This window comes from Equus asinus, chromosome 12 (assembly GCF_041296235.1).
Source record: "Equus asinus isolate D_3611 breed Donkey chromosome 12, EquAss-T2T_v2, whole genome shotgun sequence".
In the NCBI taxonomy this organism is placed as follows: Eukaryota; Metazoa; Chordata; class Mammalia; order Perissodactyla; family Equidae; genus Equus; species Equus asinus.
In genome coordinates this window covers 51,567,323-51,582,202 of record NC_091801.1, presented here as the reverse complement: position 1 = coordinate 51,582,202, position 14,880 = coordinate 51,567,323, and the positions used below count along the sequence as shown (strand labels likewise).

General features: G+C 30.8%; 1 protein-coding gene across 49 annotated transcripts in view; it reads right to left on the bottom strand.

Annotated features, from left to right (window-relative positions):
• Window positions 1-14,880, bottom strand: part of RIMS2 (regulating synaptic membrane exocytosis 2) — a 572,997-nt gene that overhangs the window by 237,226 nt on the left and 320,891 nt on the right. For 6 of the 49 annotated variants that reach the window (XM_070481448.1, XM_070481439.1, XM_070481440.1 and 3 more), the window contains one exon: window positions 4,846-4,872. The exons of the other annotated variants lie outside the window; for them this stretch is intronic. In XM_070481448.1, the coding sequence (XP_070337549.1) occupies window positions 4,846-4,872 (27 nt within the window). The remainder of the gene's footprint in view (window positions 1-4,845; window positions 4,873-14,880) is intronic. 49 annotated transcript variants of the gene reach the window in all.

Sequence of the window (14,880 nt, the reverse complement as noted above, 5' to 3'; positions counted from 1 at the left end):
CTAAAAACTAATATTGAACATCTTTTTATGTGTCTATTTTCCACCCTTCTGTCTTTTTTAATGGTCTTTCAAATCTTACATCCATTTTTTTATTAGTTATCCATTTTCTGATTCATGAGTTTTGACAGTTGTCTATATTTTGGATACAAATCCTTTATCACATATGTGATTTGCAAATATTTTTTGTAGTCTGTGGCTTGGCTTTTCATTATCTTAACAGTATCCTTAAAAAAAAAAGATTGTTATTTTGAGGAAGTCCAATGTATCTATTTGTTATTTAATAGAACATGACTTTGGTGCCTATCTAAGAAATCTTTGCCTAACCAAAGGTGACAAAATTTTCTCCTAGGGGTTTCATAATTTTAGGGTTTACATTAATCCATTTTAGTTAAGTTTTGTATATTGTGTGAATAAAGTTTTATTTTTTTGGTTTTTGCATATGGATATTCACAAGCTTTAAGACCATTTGCTGAAAAGACTATCCTTTCATCGCTGAATTGCCTCTGCACCTTTGTTGAAGATCAGTTATCCATATATGCGCGGGTCTATATCTGTATCTATTGATGCATTTGTCTGTTTTTATCACAATGTCTTGATTACTGCAACTTTCTAATAAGTTTTGAATCAAGTAGTATAAGGCTTCCAACTTTGATCTTCTTTCATCAAAGTTGTTTTTAGCAATTCTAGGTACTTAGCATTTTCAAATAAATTTTAGAGTCAGTTTGTCAATTTACCCAAAAACCCTGTTGGGATTTTTAATTGAATTGAGCCTACAGATCACTTTGGGGGAAACTGACATAACAATATTGGCTTTTCTGATGCATGAACACAGTATATCTCTTCATTTATTTAGCTCTTTTTAATTTTATCTTAACAGTATTTTATAGTTTTTAGTTTAGAGGTCTTTTACAACATTTGTCAAATTTATGGCTATTTCATATTTTTGACACTATTTTAAATGGCACTGTGTTTTTAAATTTCAATTTTGCAAATGTTCATTGCAGGTATAAAGAAATATAGTTGATATTGTATCTTGACCTTGTATCCAGCATTCTTAATAAACTCACTTAATTATAATAGCTTTTGTAGATTCCATCTGACTTTCTATACAGATGAACATGTTGTATGCAAATAAAGACCATTTTACTTCTGCCATTTCAATCTGGATGCATTTGCTTTCTTTTTCTTGCCTCACATACCCGCTAGAACCCCCAATACAATTTTGAACAGAAGTGGGGAGAGCAGGCAACCTTTTCTTGTTCTGATCTTAGGAGAAAAGGTTTCAGTCTTTTACCACTAAGTATGATTTAGTTGTAGGTTTTGATAGACACCCTATATCTATGTTTTTGAGAAAGTTCCTTCTATTCTACTTTGCTTAAAGTTTTTTTTTTTATAGAAGGAGATGTTGGATTTTTCATAATGAGTTTTGAAATCAAGTAATGTAAGGCTTCCAACTTTAATCTTCTTTCATTAAAATTGTTTTAAGCAATTCTAGGTACTTTGCATTTTCAAATAAATTTTAGAGTCAGTTTGTCAATTTACACAAAAAAGTCTTCTGGGATTTTTGAATTGAACTGAGTCTACAGACTCAATTTTTGAGTGAGCCTCAAAGCACCATAGTTGAATCTTTGCTCTTTTTCTTTTAAATCCGGTCTGACAATCTCTCTATAAACTTTTCTCCATGTAATTGAAGCTCTATTATTGCGTGATCACATGTTTAGGATTCACATGTTCTCTTGATCAATTTACCCCTTTATTATTAGAAAATATCCTCCTTTCTCCCTGGTAATATTCTTTGCTCTAAAATCTAATTTGTCTGATATTAATAACATTTCTTTTAATTAGTGTTAGTGTGGTATATCTTTTTCCATTAAACCTCTTTGTGTTTTTATACTAAAAATGGGTTTCTTGTAGGCAGTATATAGTAGGTTTTGTCTTGTTAAAAAAAAATCCACTGACAATCTTTGCCTTTTAACTGGGGCATTTTGACTATTTACATTTAATGTGCTTGTTGATTTGGTTGGTTTACATCTATCAAATTGCTATTTATTTTCTATTTGTCCCCTCTGTTCTTCATTCCATTTTTCTTCTTTTTCTGTATTCTTTTGAATGAAATGGATACTTTTATGGTTCCATTTTATCTTTTGTGTTGGCTTATTAGCTATAACGCTCTGATTTGTGGTTTTAGGGCTTAAAGTATACATAGTTCATTTAATATAATCTCCTTTCAAGTGATATCATACTACTTATCAAATAGTATAGTATAAAAAACACTATAAGCATAGATTTCGATTTTTTCTCTCCTACCCTTTGTGTTGCTGTTGTCATATATTTTCCTTTTATATATGTTGCATACCTTATACTACCATTGCTAATGTTTTAACAGCCAATTATATTTAAAGGTATTTAAACAATAAGAAAAAATCATACATTTACCCATGCAGTTACCATTTCTGGTGTTCCTCCTTCCTTTGTCTACCTCCATATTCTACTTTTCCATTTGGTATCATTATTCTTCTGCCCGAAGGACTTCCTTTAACATTGGTTGTAGTGCATGTCTTCTAGTGATGAGTTCTTTTAGCAGTTGTATGTTTGAAAAAGTCTTTATTTTTCCTTCATTTTAGAAAGAAATAGGAATGGGCATGGAATTCTAAACCGACATTTTTTTCTTTGAGTATGTACAACTGTTTCCAATGAAAAATCTGCAGTCATCTTTATCTTTATTCTTCAGTTACATATTCTGTTTTCTCTGGATGTTTTAAGATTTTCTACTTATTATTGGTTTTAAAGAATTTAATTATGATGTGCCTTGGTATGTTCTTATTTATGTTTCTTGTGCTTGGAGCTCATTGAGCTTGCGGGATATATGGGTTTACAGTTTTTATCAAAATTGGACAATTTTCAGCATTATTTCTTCAAATATTTTTATCCTTCCTCCTCTCTTCTCCTGTAGGGACTTGAATTACCTGTGCATTAGGCAGCTTCGCATTGTCCATAGGTCACAGATACTCTTATTTTTTTTTTAATTCTCTTTCATATTTATGCTTCATTTTGGATAATTTATATTGCTGTATCTTCAAGTTCACTTACGTTTTTCTCTGCAATGTTTATTGTTGTTAATTCCATTTGGGATATTTTTATTTCAGACAATGCCGTTTTCATTTCCAGATGTTTGATTTGGATCCATTTATATCTTCCATGTCTCTATTTAACATTTTACAAATACAGAATATACTTCTATAATTGCTTAATATCCTATCTACTAATTATAACATCCGTACCTGTTCTTGTTTAGCTTTGATTGATTTATATACTTTTCATGGGTCATTTTTTTCTTTTTTGCATGGCTGCCAATTTTTTACTAGATGCCAGCCATTGTGAATTTTACACTGTTGTGTATTGGACATTTTTTTTATTCGTTTAAGTATTCTTGAGCTTTCTTCTGCATATAGAAACATTTTGATTAGTTCAGTTCTTGCTTTTAAGATTTGTGTATGTGATACAGTGTTCAGTCTAGGGCTAACTATTCTCCACACCACTGAGGCCAGACACTTCTGTGTACTCAACACACTGTCCCACGAAATTTGATGTTCTCCACTCTCACTGAAAAAAACAGACACTATTCTCAGGCACTGTTACTTCTAATCTTTTTGGGTGGTTCTTTCCCCAGCCTTGGGTAGATTCCTCCATTCATACACTGATCAATACTCAGCTGAACATTTGAAAGAGACCCTCTGCAGATCTTTGCAGTTCTCTCTCTGTATAGTTCTTTCCTTTCCAGTAGTCCATTCTGTGAACTCTAGATGCTTTGCTCTCGCTGTACTCTCAGCTCCATCTCCTTAGTTCAGGGAGTCCATAGGCTCCATCTGGGTTCTTTCCCTCTATGCTGTGTGCAGGAAACTCTCTTAAAGTGGTAGACTAGAGAAACTTTAGGGTTCAGTTCATTTATTTCCCTTCTCTTGGTAATTACTATCCTTAGTTGCCTGATACCTAGTGTTATTCAAACAAATGATTCATATATTTGGCCATTTTTATTGTTGTTTGAGGTGGGAAGGTAAGTCCAGTGCCTCCTACTCCATCTTGCTGTAAGGGGTAGCCTTCCTAAGGAAACCTGAAAATTTAGTGTGCCATTCCTCAGACATTTTATAACTACTTTCTAATCTTATTCAAGAAAACTATTTTTAAAAATATAAAAGTTAATTACATATATATATTTAAATATACTTAATATATTTATTATTTTAAAATATCTTTCAATTAAAATTGTTAAAACTAAGAGAAATCCCAGTGACCAGTTAAAAAATTTAACATCAATTTAAAATATCTTGACATATACTCAGCATGTGTGAATTTAAAAGTCATAATACATTGGAGTAATAAAACTAAATCTATTCCGTTTTCCTTGAAAGATATAACAAAATGGCTAAAACATTTGTTGTAGTTTTAATTCAACATACTTGGAATTTTTAACACTACTCCTTCATAAGTCAAAAACATTGAAAATTGTATCCATATAAATTCAAATTTTCTGAAACAGTGCACATAATAATACGGTATATACTAAACCATGTGTCTTTGATGAAATAGTACTAGACTAAAGGAGATAATACTAGACACACCTAAATCATGAATCACTGTATTTCAACAAATGTTTTTAATATCAAAATAACAAAGATGTAACATGGACATACTGGAAAAGTACTATCACCAGAAAAGGGAAGCTACCGACATTTTGTTTAGGAATTTAACATATGCACAATAGCCAGACAAAGCACAAAAACAACAAAACCAATTAAACTGTGCATATGGATACATGCATTAAACATTGCACATGCTAAAATTTACCTGAATTATATGAACATAAGGCTTTATCTGGAAAAAGAATGTTAAAATGATGTCAAAAACACATTTAAAAATCTTTACATGTAATATGGATATTGAAATCTAATTTCTGCTTTACAGTATAGACTGCAGATTAACATTTTTAAGTAAAAAAAGCCATACTAATTCAGAATAAAATAAGAAACAAAGCTCCATCATATCAGAATTAGTAAACAATTCAAATTATAAATTATGTTAGCAGAAACTCTGATTAAATGAAAAAATTATAGGCTAAGAGCAAGCACAAATTAGTAAGACAAAATACATAAAATAAAAAATTAATGATAGACCTGCCCTGCATACAAATGGTTATAAATTCCGTTTAATAATACATGGTTATATAACATACCATGACACGTAAGAGGTAATTGTTACCCAAAGAAACTTAGCAGGCAAGAAGAAACTAATGAACCTAAACTGAAGGGATCTTAGAAAAACATTAGTAATTTTGGAATTCCTGATTCTGGAAAAAGTATACTTTAAAATTTATTTCCTTTTGGAAGAGGAGAACTTTGAAAATTTATAGGGAACAAGTTATTTTTGACATTCTCTCTTGATAAAAAATATATATATATAATTTATCACAAGTAAGTTAGCAGGAAACCAATTAGCTAAGTTTTTCTATGTATGAATATTTACAAAGTCTTATGAGGTAGCAAAATATTAATAAGTTGTTTTTACTTTGAAAGATGAGCAAATAAATTATCATCTGAATATACATTAGACATGTAAAGGAATCTATGAACTACCATGCCACAAAAACTTCCAGAGTAGTGAAAAGATGCCATAGACATGGAAAAATGTAAATATTTGTCCTGACACATCTACGTTGTTAGCCAAGGATAATAAATCACAGAATTTAGCCAAAGATAATAAATCACATCATTAGTTTCTAATGTTCAATTAAAAGATTTAAAATTTGAATGATACAATTCTGAACTTTATCTAACAAATAGAGAAGTAGTACACTTGGCATTATCTTACATGACTGATCTGTCCCATTAGTGATCTACACAGTGGTGGACTCATAAAAATTCATTATATATTTTAAAAATCTATTGATACTCTTCTCTGAGTTTCCTTCTATTGCTTTCATATAGAGCTTGGTTAAACACTCACTTAAGTTTTTCTAATCCTTTAATATTTTAACTTTTTACATTTAAATTTCATTAAATCTGAAACTAATTTTGGTATATGATATAAGACAGTGGGTTGCTGCTAAAGGTTTAACAATTATCTCTCTGGGGGGAAAAAGCCTTGATATATAACATTTGCCAATTTCCGTAATGTAAATATTCCCATATAGCCACTTCAAACTATGAATATCACTGAATCTGAAAGGAAGAGATGTACACAACTGGCTCTAGCTCCAGCATACCACTGGATAAAAATTATTAACCATACCAAAATTAAAATATAATAGGAAGTAATGATCCTAGTGAAAGATACAAACATAAACTGAAAGTAAAAAGACTGATGATGCTTCAAAACGTCAAAAACTCTATGTCACAAGGTAAAAGAAAACTCTGAGAGTAACAATAATGAAGAATCTCATTATCCAAAAAATAAAAACAATGAAAATAACAAAAGAAGAGATAAACATAGTTACAACAATCTTTCTAAACTAGAAAAAAAAGCAGATGAAAGTAATATAAAGAAAAATTTGTACAATCAATAGAGCACACATGTAAATAATTGATACTACAAAATTGTCATATGAAGAGGTGATCACAAAGTATCCAGCAAAAAATTGTAGGAAAAAGTATAATAGAGGTGTGTTACACAGTTAATAAAAATATCATGTTACTTTAAAAAAGATTTAATTGTTATAGTGTATATAATTTAAAATTGTAATATCAATGAATTGTTATATAAATATTTCCTTAAGTGAACATAATTGTAAATCTAAGTAAATATCTATATTGAAACAGTATTTTACATGCTGAAACAATTAACATCTTTAGTAGTTTTAAAATTCTTTGTAGACATCTTTGTATCATGTTAAATACTTTTTATTAAAACACTTAGGATGATGATATTGATATCGATTTATCACATGTGCAAATTCGTGCTAATATAACATATCCAAACTCTAGAATTTAGAATGGATATATACTTAATAAAGGAAATATTTCTGTTGTGTTCTTCCTACTTTATGTCATTCTACTTTTTATGTTCTTTCACGGTATCTTGGAATCATGAAGCTTCATTCTTGGGTTCAGCTTCAGTAAAACTGAGTATATGCCCCATATTGATATTATAATACATACAATGCCTTTCTTTTTTAAGTACAGCAGGATAAAAGTATAATTTCATGCTTTTTTTACATTGTCAATTATCTGAACATTATAGTTTAACGACAGGTTTAAATAACCTAAGTTTACTACATTCATTTCCATTCGAAAACTATTATTTGAAGATTTTCTGTAAAGACAATGTTGTTAAGCAGACCCCCAAATGGTTTTCTGAAAGTCATTTATCTCATTATATCAATTTTATAGTCAGGGTAGTCCTGTGTGGTGTTCCTTTTTTATTTTTATTTTTTTGCTGGGGAAGATTCACCCTGGGCTAATATCTCTGCCAATCTTCCTCTATTTTTTAGTATGTGTGCCACCAGCACAGCATGGCTGCTAACAGAGTGGTGTAGGTCTGTACCTGGGAACCAAATCCAGGCCACCAAAGTGGAATGTGCTGAACTTAACCACTAGGCCACCAGGGCTGGCTCTGATTTTCCTTTTTACCACATTTGTCTAGTAAATATACCCTTAGGAAAAGAACATAAAAGTGAAATAATCAGTACTACCACCAAGAAGTATAAGGTTTAAATAAGCAGGGCAGGTTTTCACTGCCAGAATTTAGAATAAGACATTTTAATGAGTTTAAGATTAATAGTCAAAGAAGTACACTATCTTAAAACTGTGAGAATGGCATCACTATAATCAATATAGAACAAAAGACACCAAACTTTTCAAACTTTTTCTCCACAGATATTGTAAAGTACTTAATATTTTAAAGTGAGATGAGAGTGACTATGGGTGTTTTCTGTCAAGGATATAGTTCCTTTGTCTTTTTAAAATTAAAATTTCTATTCATTACTAAAAATTCATAATTTATAAAAACAGCTTTGAAATGAGAAAAAAGGTGTCAAAATGTTTCAAGCTATTGATTAAAGCTTAAATTATTATTATAGAGATTTTATTAATAATTATTGAAAATATATCCCAGATATATATAATAATTTAATATGTAATGTGTATATTATATATATTTATATATTTTTAAAACAATGTACGTATTTTGGTCCAAACTGTGATGTCAAAAATCACTGAAAGGGATTTTTATGGGGGGAGGTGGGGAATAATTTACATATTGTGGCATTTGCCCATTGGAGACGATTATGGTCATGGCCTAACAAGAACATGTAATCTAAATGAAAGCAAGCTATTTCCCCCCTGATTTTTCCACTGCACTTTGCTGCCCTCCATAACACTTACTACATTTAACTTCTTCAATTCCAAAATACATGAGGCTTCATTTATAAGCAAGGTATGCATTCGTTTACAGGGTATAATGAAGGGAAACGCCTCCCCTCAAAACCTTTTTTTTTCAGGCTGCAGCACGTCAAGGAGAGACAATAAATCATGTTAAGATGTTATTGTGCTATTTCTTTCAGACTTCAATCCTCAAACTCTATTTAAAATGATAAATTTCCTAACCTAGCACTCAATGTTTCTGCAAGATCTCATCATTCTATTCAGATTTTACGTCTTTATCTTCTCAAACTTAGTATTTACCTTTTTACCTCCATTTATTGAAATCCTACTTATTCTTCTCAGGCCTAGCTAAAACACTTATCATAGCTTGTACTATTGTCTCATACTTCTAAATTACTACAGCACTCTACATAAGCTTACAATTTTAATTTTTATAACTCTCCTTCCTATATATGATTTAAAAAATTATACAAAGTCAAAGATTAAGTATGGCATGTTCATGTACTGGGATATTAATTGTGTTTTATTATCCTTACATTTTTCCCTTCCACACTTTAAAGAGGTAGCAAGACTTTCGTGTTTCTTTGAATTAGGAAGATTTACATTTTAGGATTAAAAGCAAAGTGAGATGTAGACATGTTACTTCCCATACTCTCGGCTTATTAACGAGATTATGATAGAGGAGAGAAAGAGAGAGGAGTGTAGAGGGTGCAGAATGAGGAGGCAAGCACTGCTAACAGTCAAGATTCCTCAGAATTACTAAGAAGACAGTGGCTAGAGAGCCTTGTGAATAAGGACCCGGGCTGTAGGATCTCTCCAGAGTCCAGTGATATTTTAGGATTCCATGCTAATAGTTCCACGATACAGCTAAGAAAGATGGATGCTAAGCAGCAGAGCAACTAGCATTAGTAAAAAACATCTATGTATAGACTTGGACACAAGTAACCACTACACACTGGGACATGTCAGTGGAACTCAATAAGGATTAAAAATTAATGGGTCTTTCCTGAATGTTGTCCATCATTAGGGCTTTCTAGAATCTCTGTTGGGAGGTGGGAACAGGTAAGGAGAAGGACATTTGACTGGGAACAAATGTACCTAACTAAGAGTCACATTAAATATAATTTTGGGGGGAAGAAAAGGTATTTCATATGCAAGTTTGTAAATAAGAGTTTGACTTGTTACCGAAGTATAATGTATCTTTGGCTCAATCACAGTATCAGCACCATAAACATAGCAGGTAACTAAATATTTGTTGATGTAATTAAAATACGTGGATTTCAAACTAAAGAAAAAAGACCAATCAAAAATAAATAATACTCTGTAAAATATTAAGCAAAATTAATAAGAAATTACATTAAATCTAAATGTATGAGTTATCCTAATAAAAGATAAATATTGTCAGAATGGATTTAGGAAGATCAACTTTACATTGTTTTCAATAGACAAACTTTAAACATAAGGACACAGAGAGGTAGAAAGTAAAAGGATTGAGAGAGATATACCATACAAAAAACATTAACCAAAAAAAGCTGAAGCAGCAATAGTAACATCAAAGTAGGTATAAAGAAAAAGCATTCCTGGATATAAAAAGAGACATTATGTAATGATAAAGTTATCAGTCTACTAGGAAAAATATAACAATTCTAGATCTGTAACATAACTTCAAAATACATATGATATATAATACATGAAGTATGATGTCCACAATCATACATGGAGATTTTAACATACCTCTCTCAACAAATGATAGAATAATCAGACAAAGGATCAGCAAAAACAAAACTGAGCCACAAAATTAATAAACCTGCTGAACTTGACATACATAGAACATGTACCAACCTATGACAAAATAAACATTCTTTTCAAGAACATTTACCAAAATTGATTACATGCAGCACCATAAAGCAAATGATTAATTTTAAAGATTCCAAATTATTCAGAGTATACACTCTTATAAGAGAGGAATAATGCTAGACGTCAATATAAAAAAATCCTAGAAAATCCCTAGAGTTTGGAAATTTAACACAATACTCCTAAATAATCCACAGGTAAAGGAAAGCATTACATTAAAAATTATGTAAGTATCCTTCTGAAGAAATGAGAAGAGACAAATAAACTAAAGTAAAGAAAGTAAAAAAAGAGAAATAAGAAAAAGAAAAATAGAAAAGAAAAACAAACATACAACCTAGAAAATAAACAAAACAAAAATGGTGTTTTTTGGAAAAGACTTTTAAAATTGATAGATCATTAGAAAGTCTGAGAAAAAAAAGGAAAAGGAACAAATTACCAATATGAAGGAAAAGAGGACGTCACTACACATCCAACAGACATTAACAGATAATAAAATGCTACTAGGAACAATTTTATGCAAATATATTTTTTAGAAGTTAGGAGAAATGTTCAAATTCCAAGAAAATTCCAACTTAAAGTTGACACAAGCAGACATAAAATTAAGAATAGTTCTAAATATGGTAGAAAAATTGAAATTGTAATTTAAATCTCATACAGAAATTACCAACCCCAATGACTTAAATGGATAATACTTCTAAACATTTAAAGAAATGATACCAATAATATACAAATTCTTTCAAACAATATAAAATGAGAGTACACTTCTGATCATTTTATGAGGGCAGCATAACACTAAAATCAAAACTTGACAGATATTACAGGAAGGAAAATAAAAGTCATCAAATAATAAAAGAAGGAACATTTTCTAATACTTTTTATGAAGGCCACATAACATTAATAACAGAAGCCAATTAAAGACAATCTTTCTCTCTCTCTCCTGAATACAGATGCTAAAATTCTACACATAATATCAGCAAATTGAATCCAGAGAGGAAGAAATAACACATCATGAGCTAGCTGAGTTTATTACAGGAACACTAGATCACTTTAACATTTGAAAATCAATGCAATTTACCACATCAATAGAATAAAAGAGAAATGCCATACAGTTACATACATATATACAGAAAAAAATTTATAAAATTTAACATCCACTGATAATTAAAAACTTTCATCAAACTAGGAATAAAATATACCTTCCTGAATCTAAGCAAACAGAAATTTAGAGCAAATATCAAAGGTAGTGGGGAAATATTTCAAGCTTTTCTCAAGGAATGGGGAACAAAACATGGATGCTAACTTCTACTCAACAAAGTTACTTACACTCAACATTTTTTCATTGGACCTAGCCAAAGCATCAAGTAAGACAAGGAAGAGCAAGGTATAACAATTTGAAAGAAAGAGGATAAATTGTCATTAATCACAAATGACACAATGTTGTACATCAAATTTCAAAATAATGTATGGAAATGTTGTTATGATTCATTGAATAATAATAAATAATAAATTTTATTTCAGTATACCAGCATCAATTTAAACCAAATTCCTAGTTATAGATCTAATAAAGATGCGAAACCTCCACCTTGAAATCTATTAAAATATTATTTAAAGATATATCAGATTCATGGAATTCTTGGAATATTCATAGAATATATATCGAATTCTCTCCACTCCAGGGAAAAATTTCAGTTCTCCCTAGACTGATCAATGTAATTTGAATCAAAATCCCAGAAGAGTATTTGTGGAAAATAATCATTTGATACTCAATTTATTTGTAAGTGCAAGAGGTTAAGAATAGAAACAACAGTCTTGAAGAAGAACAAAGCTGGGTTAATTACACTATCAGATATCACAATTTATTATACAGTTATAGTAACGAAGACACTTTGGTATTGGCACAAGAATAGAAAAGTTGTCTAATTGAAAGGAATAGAGTTCAGAAATTAATCACATGCTATGTAGCCTTTACAATAAATATGCTGGATCAAGCGGACATCCACAGGGTAAGAATGAATTTTGATCCCCACCTTGCACAAAATACAAAAATCAATTCCACATGAATTTTAGATTTAATGAAAAGAGTAGGGCTCTATTCTAGAAGAAAAATAGGAACATATCATTATGACCTTGAAGAAGACAAAGATTTTTTTACAGATCACACCAAAAAAGCACTAATCCTAAAGAAAAAATTGAAAACTAAAATACATTAATATTAAAAACTTCTGTTGATCAAAAGATCTCATTAAAGAGTGAAATACCAAGCCATAGAGCAGAATACATTTGCAATTCACATATCATATAAAGAATTCAAATCTATAATTTAAAAAAAGAAACCACTCATAAATCAACAAAAAAAGACAGACTCTAAAAGAAAAATGGGCTAGAAATTTGATAGGCTCTTCATAAAAGAGGAGATATAAATGGTCAGTTAAGCAATGAAAAAGTTTGTTAGACAAATGCGAATTGAAGCCATAATGAGATAGCACTGCACATCCACCTAGACGGGTGGATAAAAAGCATTAAAACACCAAAATTATGTTAGGATGTAGAGAAACTAAAACCTTTATTCACTGCTGTAGGGAAGTATAAATTGGTGCAGTTTTGGAAATTGCTTATCAATATTTACTGCAACTGAATACATGCATAGCCTATTATCTATCTATTCTACTATTAGGCATATTTAAAGTAAAAATGACCACATCTGATTTCCAAAAGGCATGTATAAGAATGTTCATTGCAACACTCTTAGGAAGAGCCAAAATCTGAAAGCAAACTATTAATCAACTGTAGAATGCATACATTTTTGTATATCTATAGAAAGGAATTGTATGTAGCAATGAAAATAAATAAACTGTAATTTTACGGAGCAATATCGATGAATCTCATACACACAGTGGTAAGAAAAAAAAGCCAGATGTGAAAGAGTAATATATTGTGTAATTTCATTTCTATAAAATTCATATGTGTGTGTATTTCATTTATATGAAGTTAAAAAATAAAACTATTCTATGGTATTTGAAGTCAGCATAGTTGTCACCTTGGCAGAGGGAATAATTAGTGGAGGACAGTAAGAGGAAGGCTGGTGATGTTCCATCTCTAGACGCAAGTGCTAGTTACATAGTGTGGTTACTTGGTGAAAATTCACCTGGTTGTACATTTATGATTTATACACATTTCTGTATAAACGCAAAGTATACTTAAAAATGTAGACTTCTGCTTCTGAGAATGGTAGAGTAGCTTATATCAAAATATAGATTATATCTCCTGCCAGCAATAATTTAAAAATCTGGACAAAATATTTTTAATTAAAAAAACTGTTTAAAGACACCAGAGAACAAACAAATGCAGGCAGAAATTGGTGAGATGACTCTTGAAATAAGAAAAGCACATATTTAAACAGCTTTTCCCCTAAGGGCCTTCTCAGTTTGGTTCACTGCAGAAGAGTTACAGCTCAAGCAAAAAGCCTCAGTCTTACAAGGCTGAGGACCCAGAGATCAGAATTCAGAGTTGTTAGAGCAGCTAGAATTGTAAGGGAAATCCTGGAAAGCAGAGAGCAAGAGAAGGAGGAGACCCCAAATTACACACAATAGCCCCTCAAATCCTTGCCTGAATTGCAAACTGCAGAGGGAAAAACAAGAAGAAACCCACCAGAAAGCCACAGCTAAAAGGCTAAAAGAGCTGCAAGGGGATTTCAGCAACTTCCTGATGCACAGGACATAGAGTTTGGAGTTTGTCTCACTATATTATAGGATTTGGGCCAACATCTTGGACTTTGCCTAGAAAGTTCACATCTTAGAAATAAGAATCAGAAACCAGACTAAGGACTATGCCTTAAAACTATGGAAGAGTCAAAACAGAAACACTCTACTCTATCTTCCATAGGTTGTAGGTGGTCCTTCAGTAACTTCATTGTCTGCTAATATAGAATGTAACATTCTTCCAAATCCAGAGTCTCCAAAACGTATTAAACATCATGTCTGGTACACAACAAAAATTAGTAGATATATAAAACACACAGAATGTGATCCATAATCAAAGGAAAAAACAAACGTAAGTAGACTCACAGAAGACCAAGTTGTTGGAATTAGCAGACTTTAAATTAAATACTATAAATAGATTAAAGAATTTACAGGATTCTATATATATACATATACATATGTAATGTATGTATAATTCTGTAAATTCTTAAATATATTTACATTTATACACATATATGTGTTTATACATACACACAGACATAATAAAAGAATGGGTATCAGGAAGGATACAAAAACTAAGAAAACCAAATGTAAATCTTAAAATTAACAATATCTTTAATAGGACAATTCACAGTATGGTTTTCACAGAAAACTGGATATCGTAGAAGAAAATATCAGTCAACTTGAAGACAGTTGAAGAAAAATACTCAAACCTCAGGAAGAGAAAAAAGATTTAAAAATAGAGACTCAATAAGCTATGGAACAATATCAAGAGGTCTTCATACATGTAACTGCAGTCCAAGAGAGGGAGAAGTAAGAGAATGGGGTAGAGAATTGGAAGCAACATTGACCAAAAAATCCCCCCAAATAGCTGAAATCCTGAGAAACTTCAATTATGAAATCATGTCTTTTTTATCTTATACCTCTCAACAGCATCATTTTAGCTTTGTCTC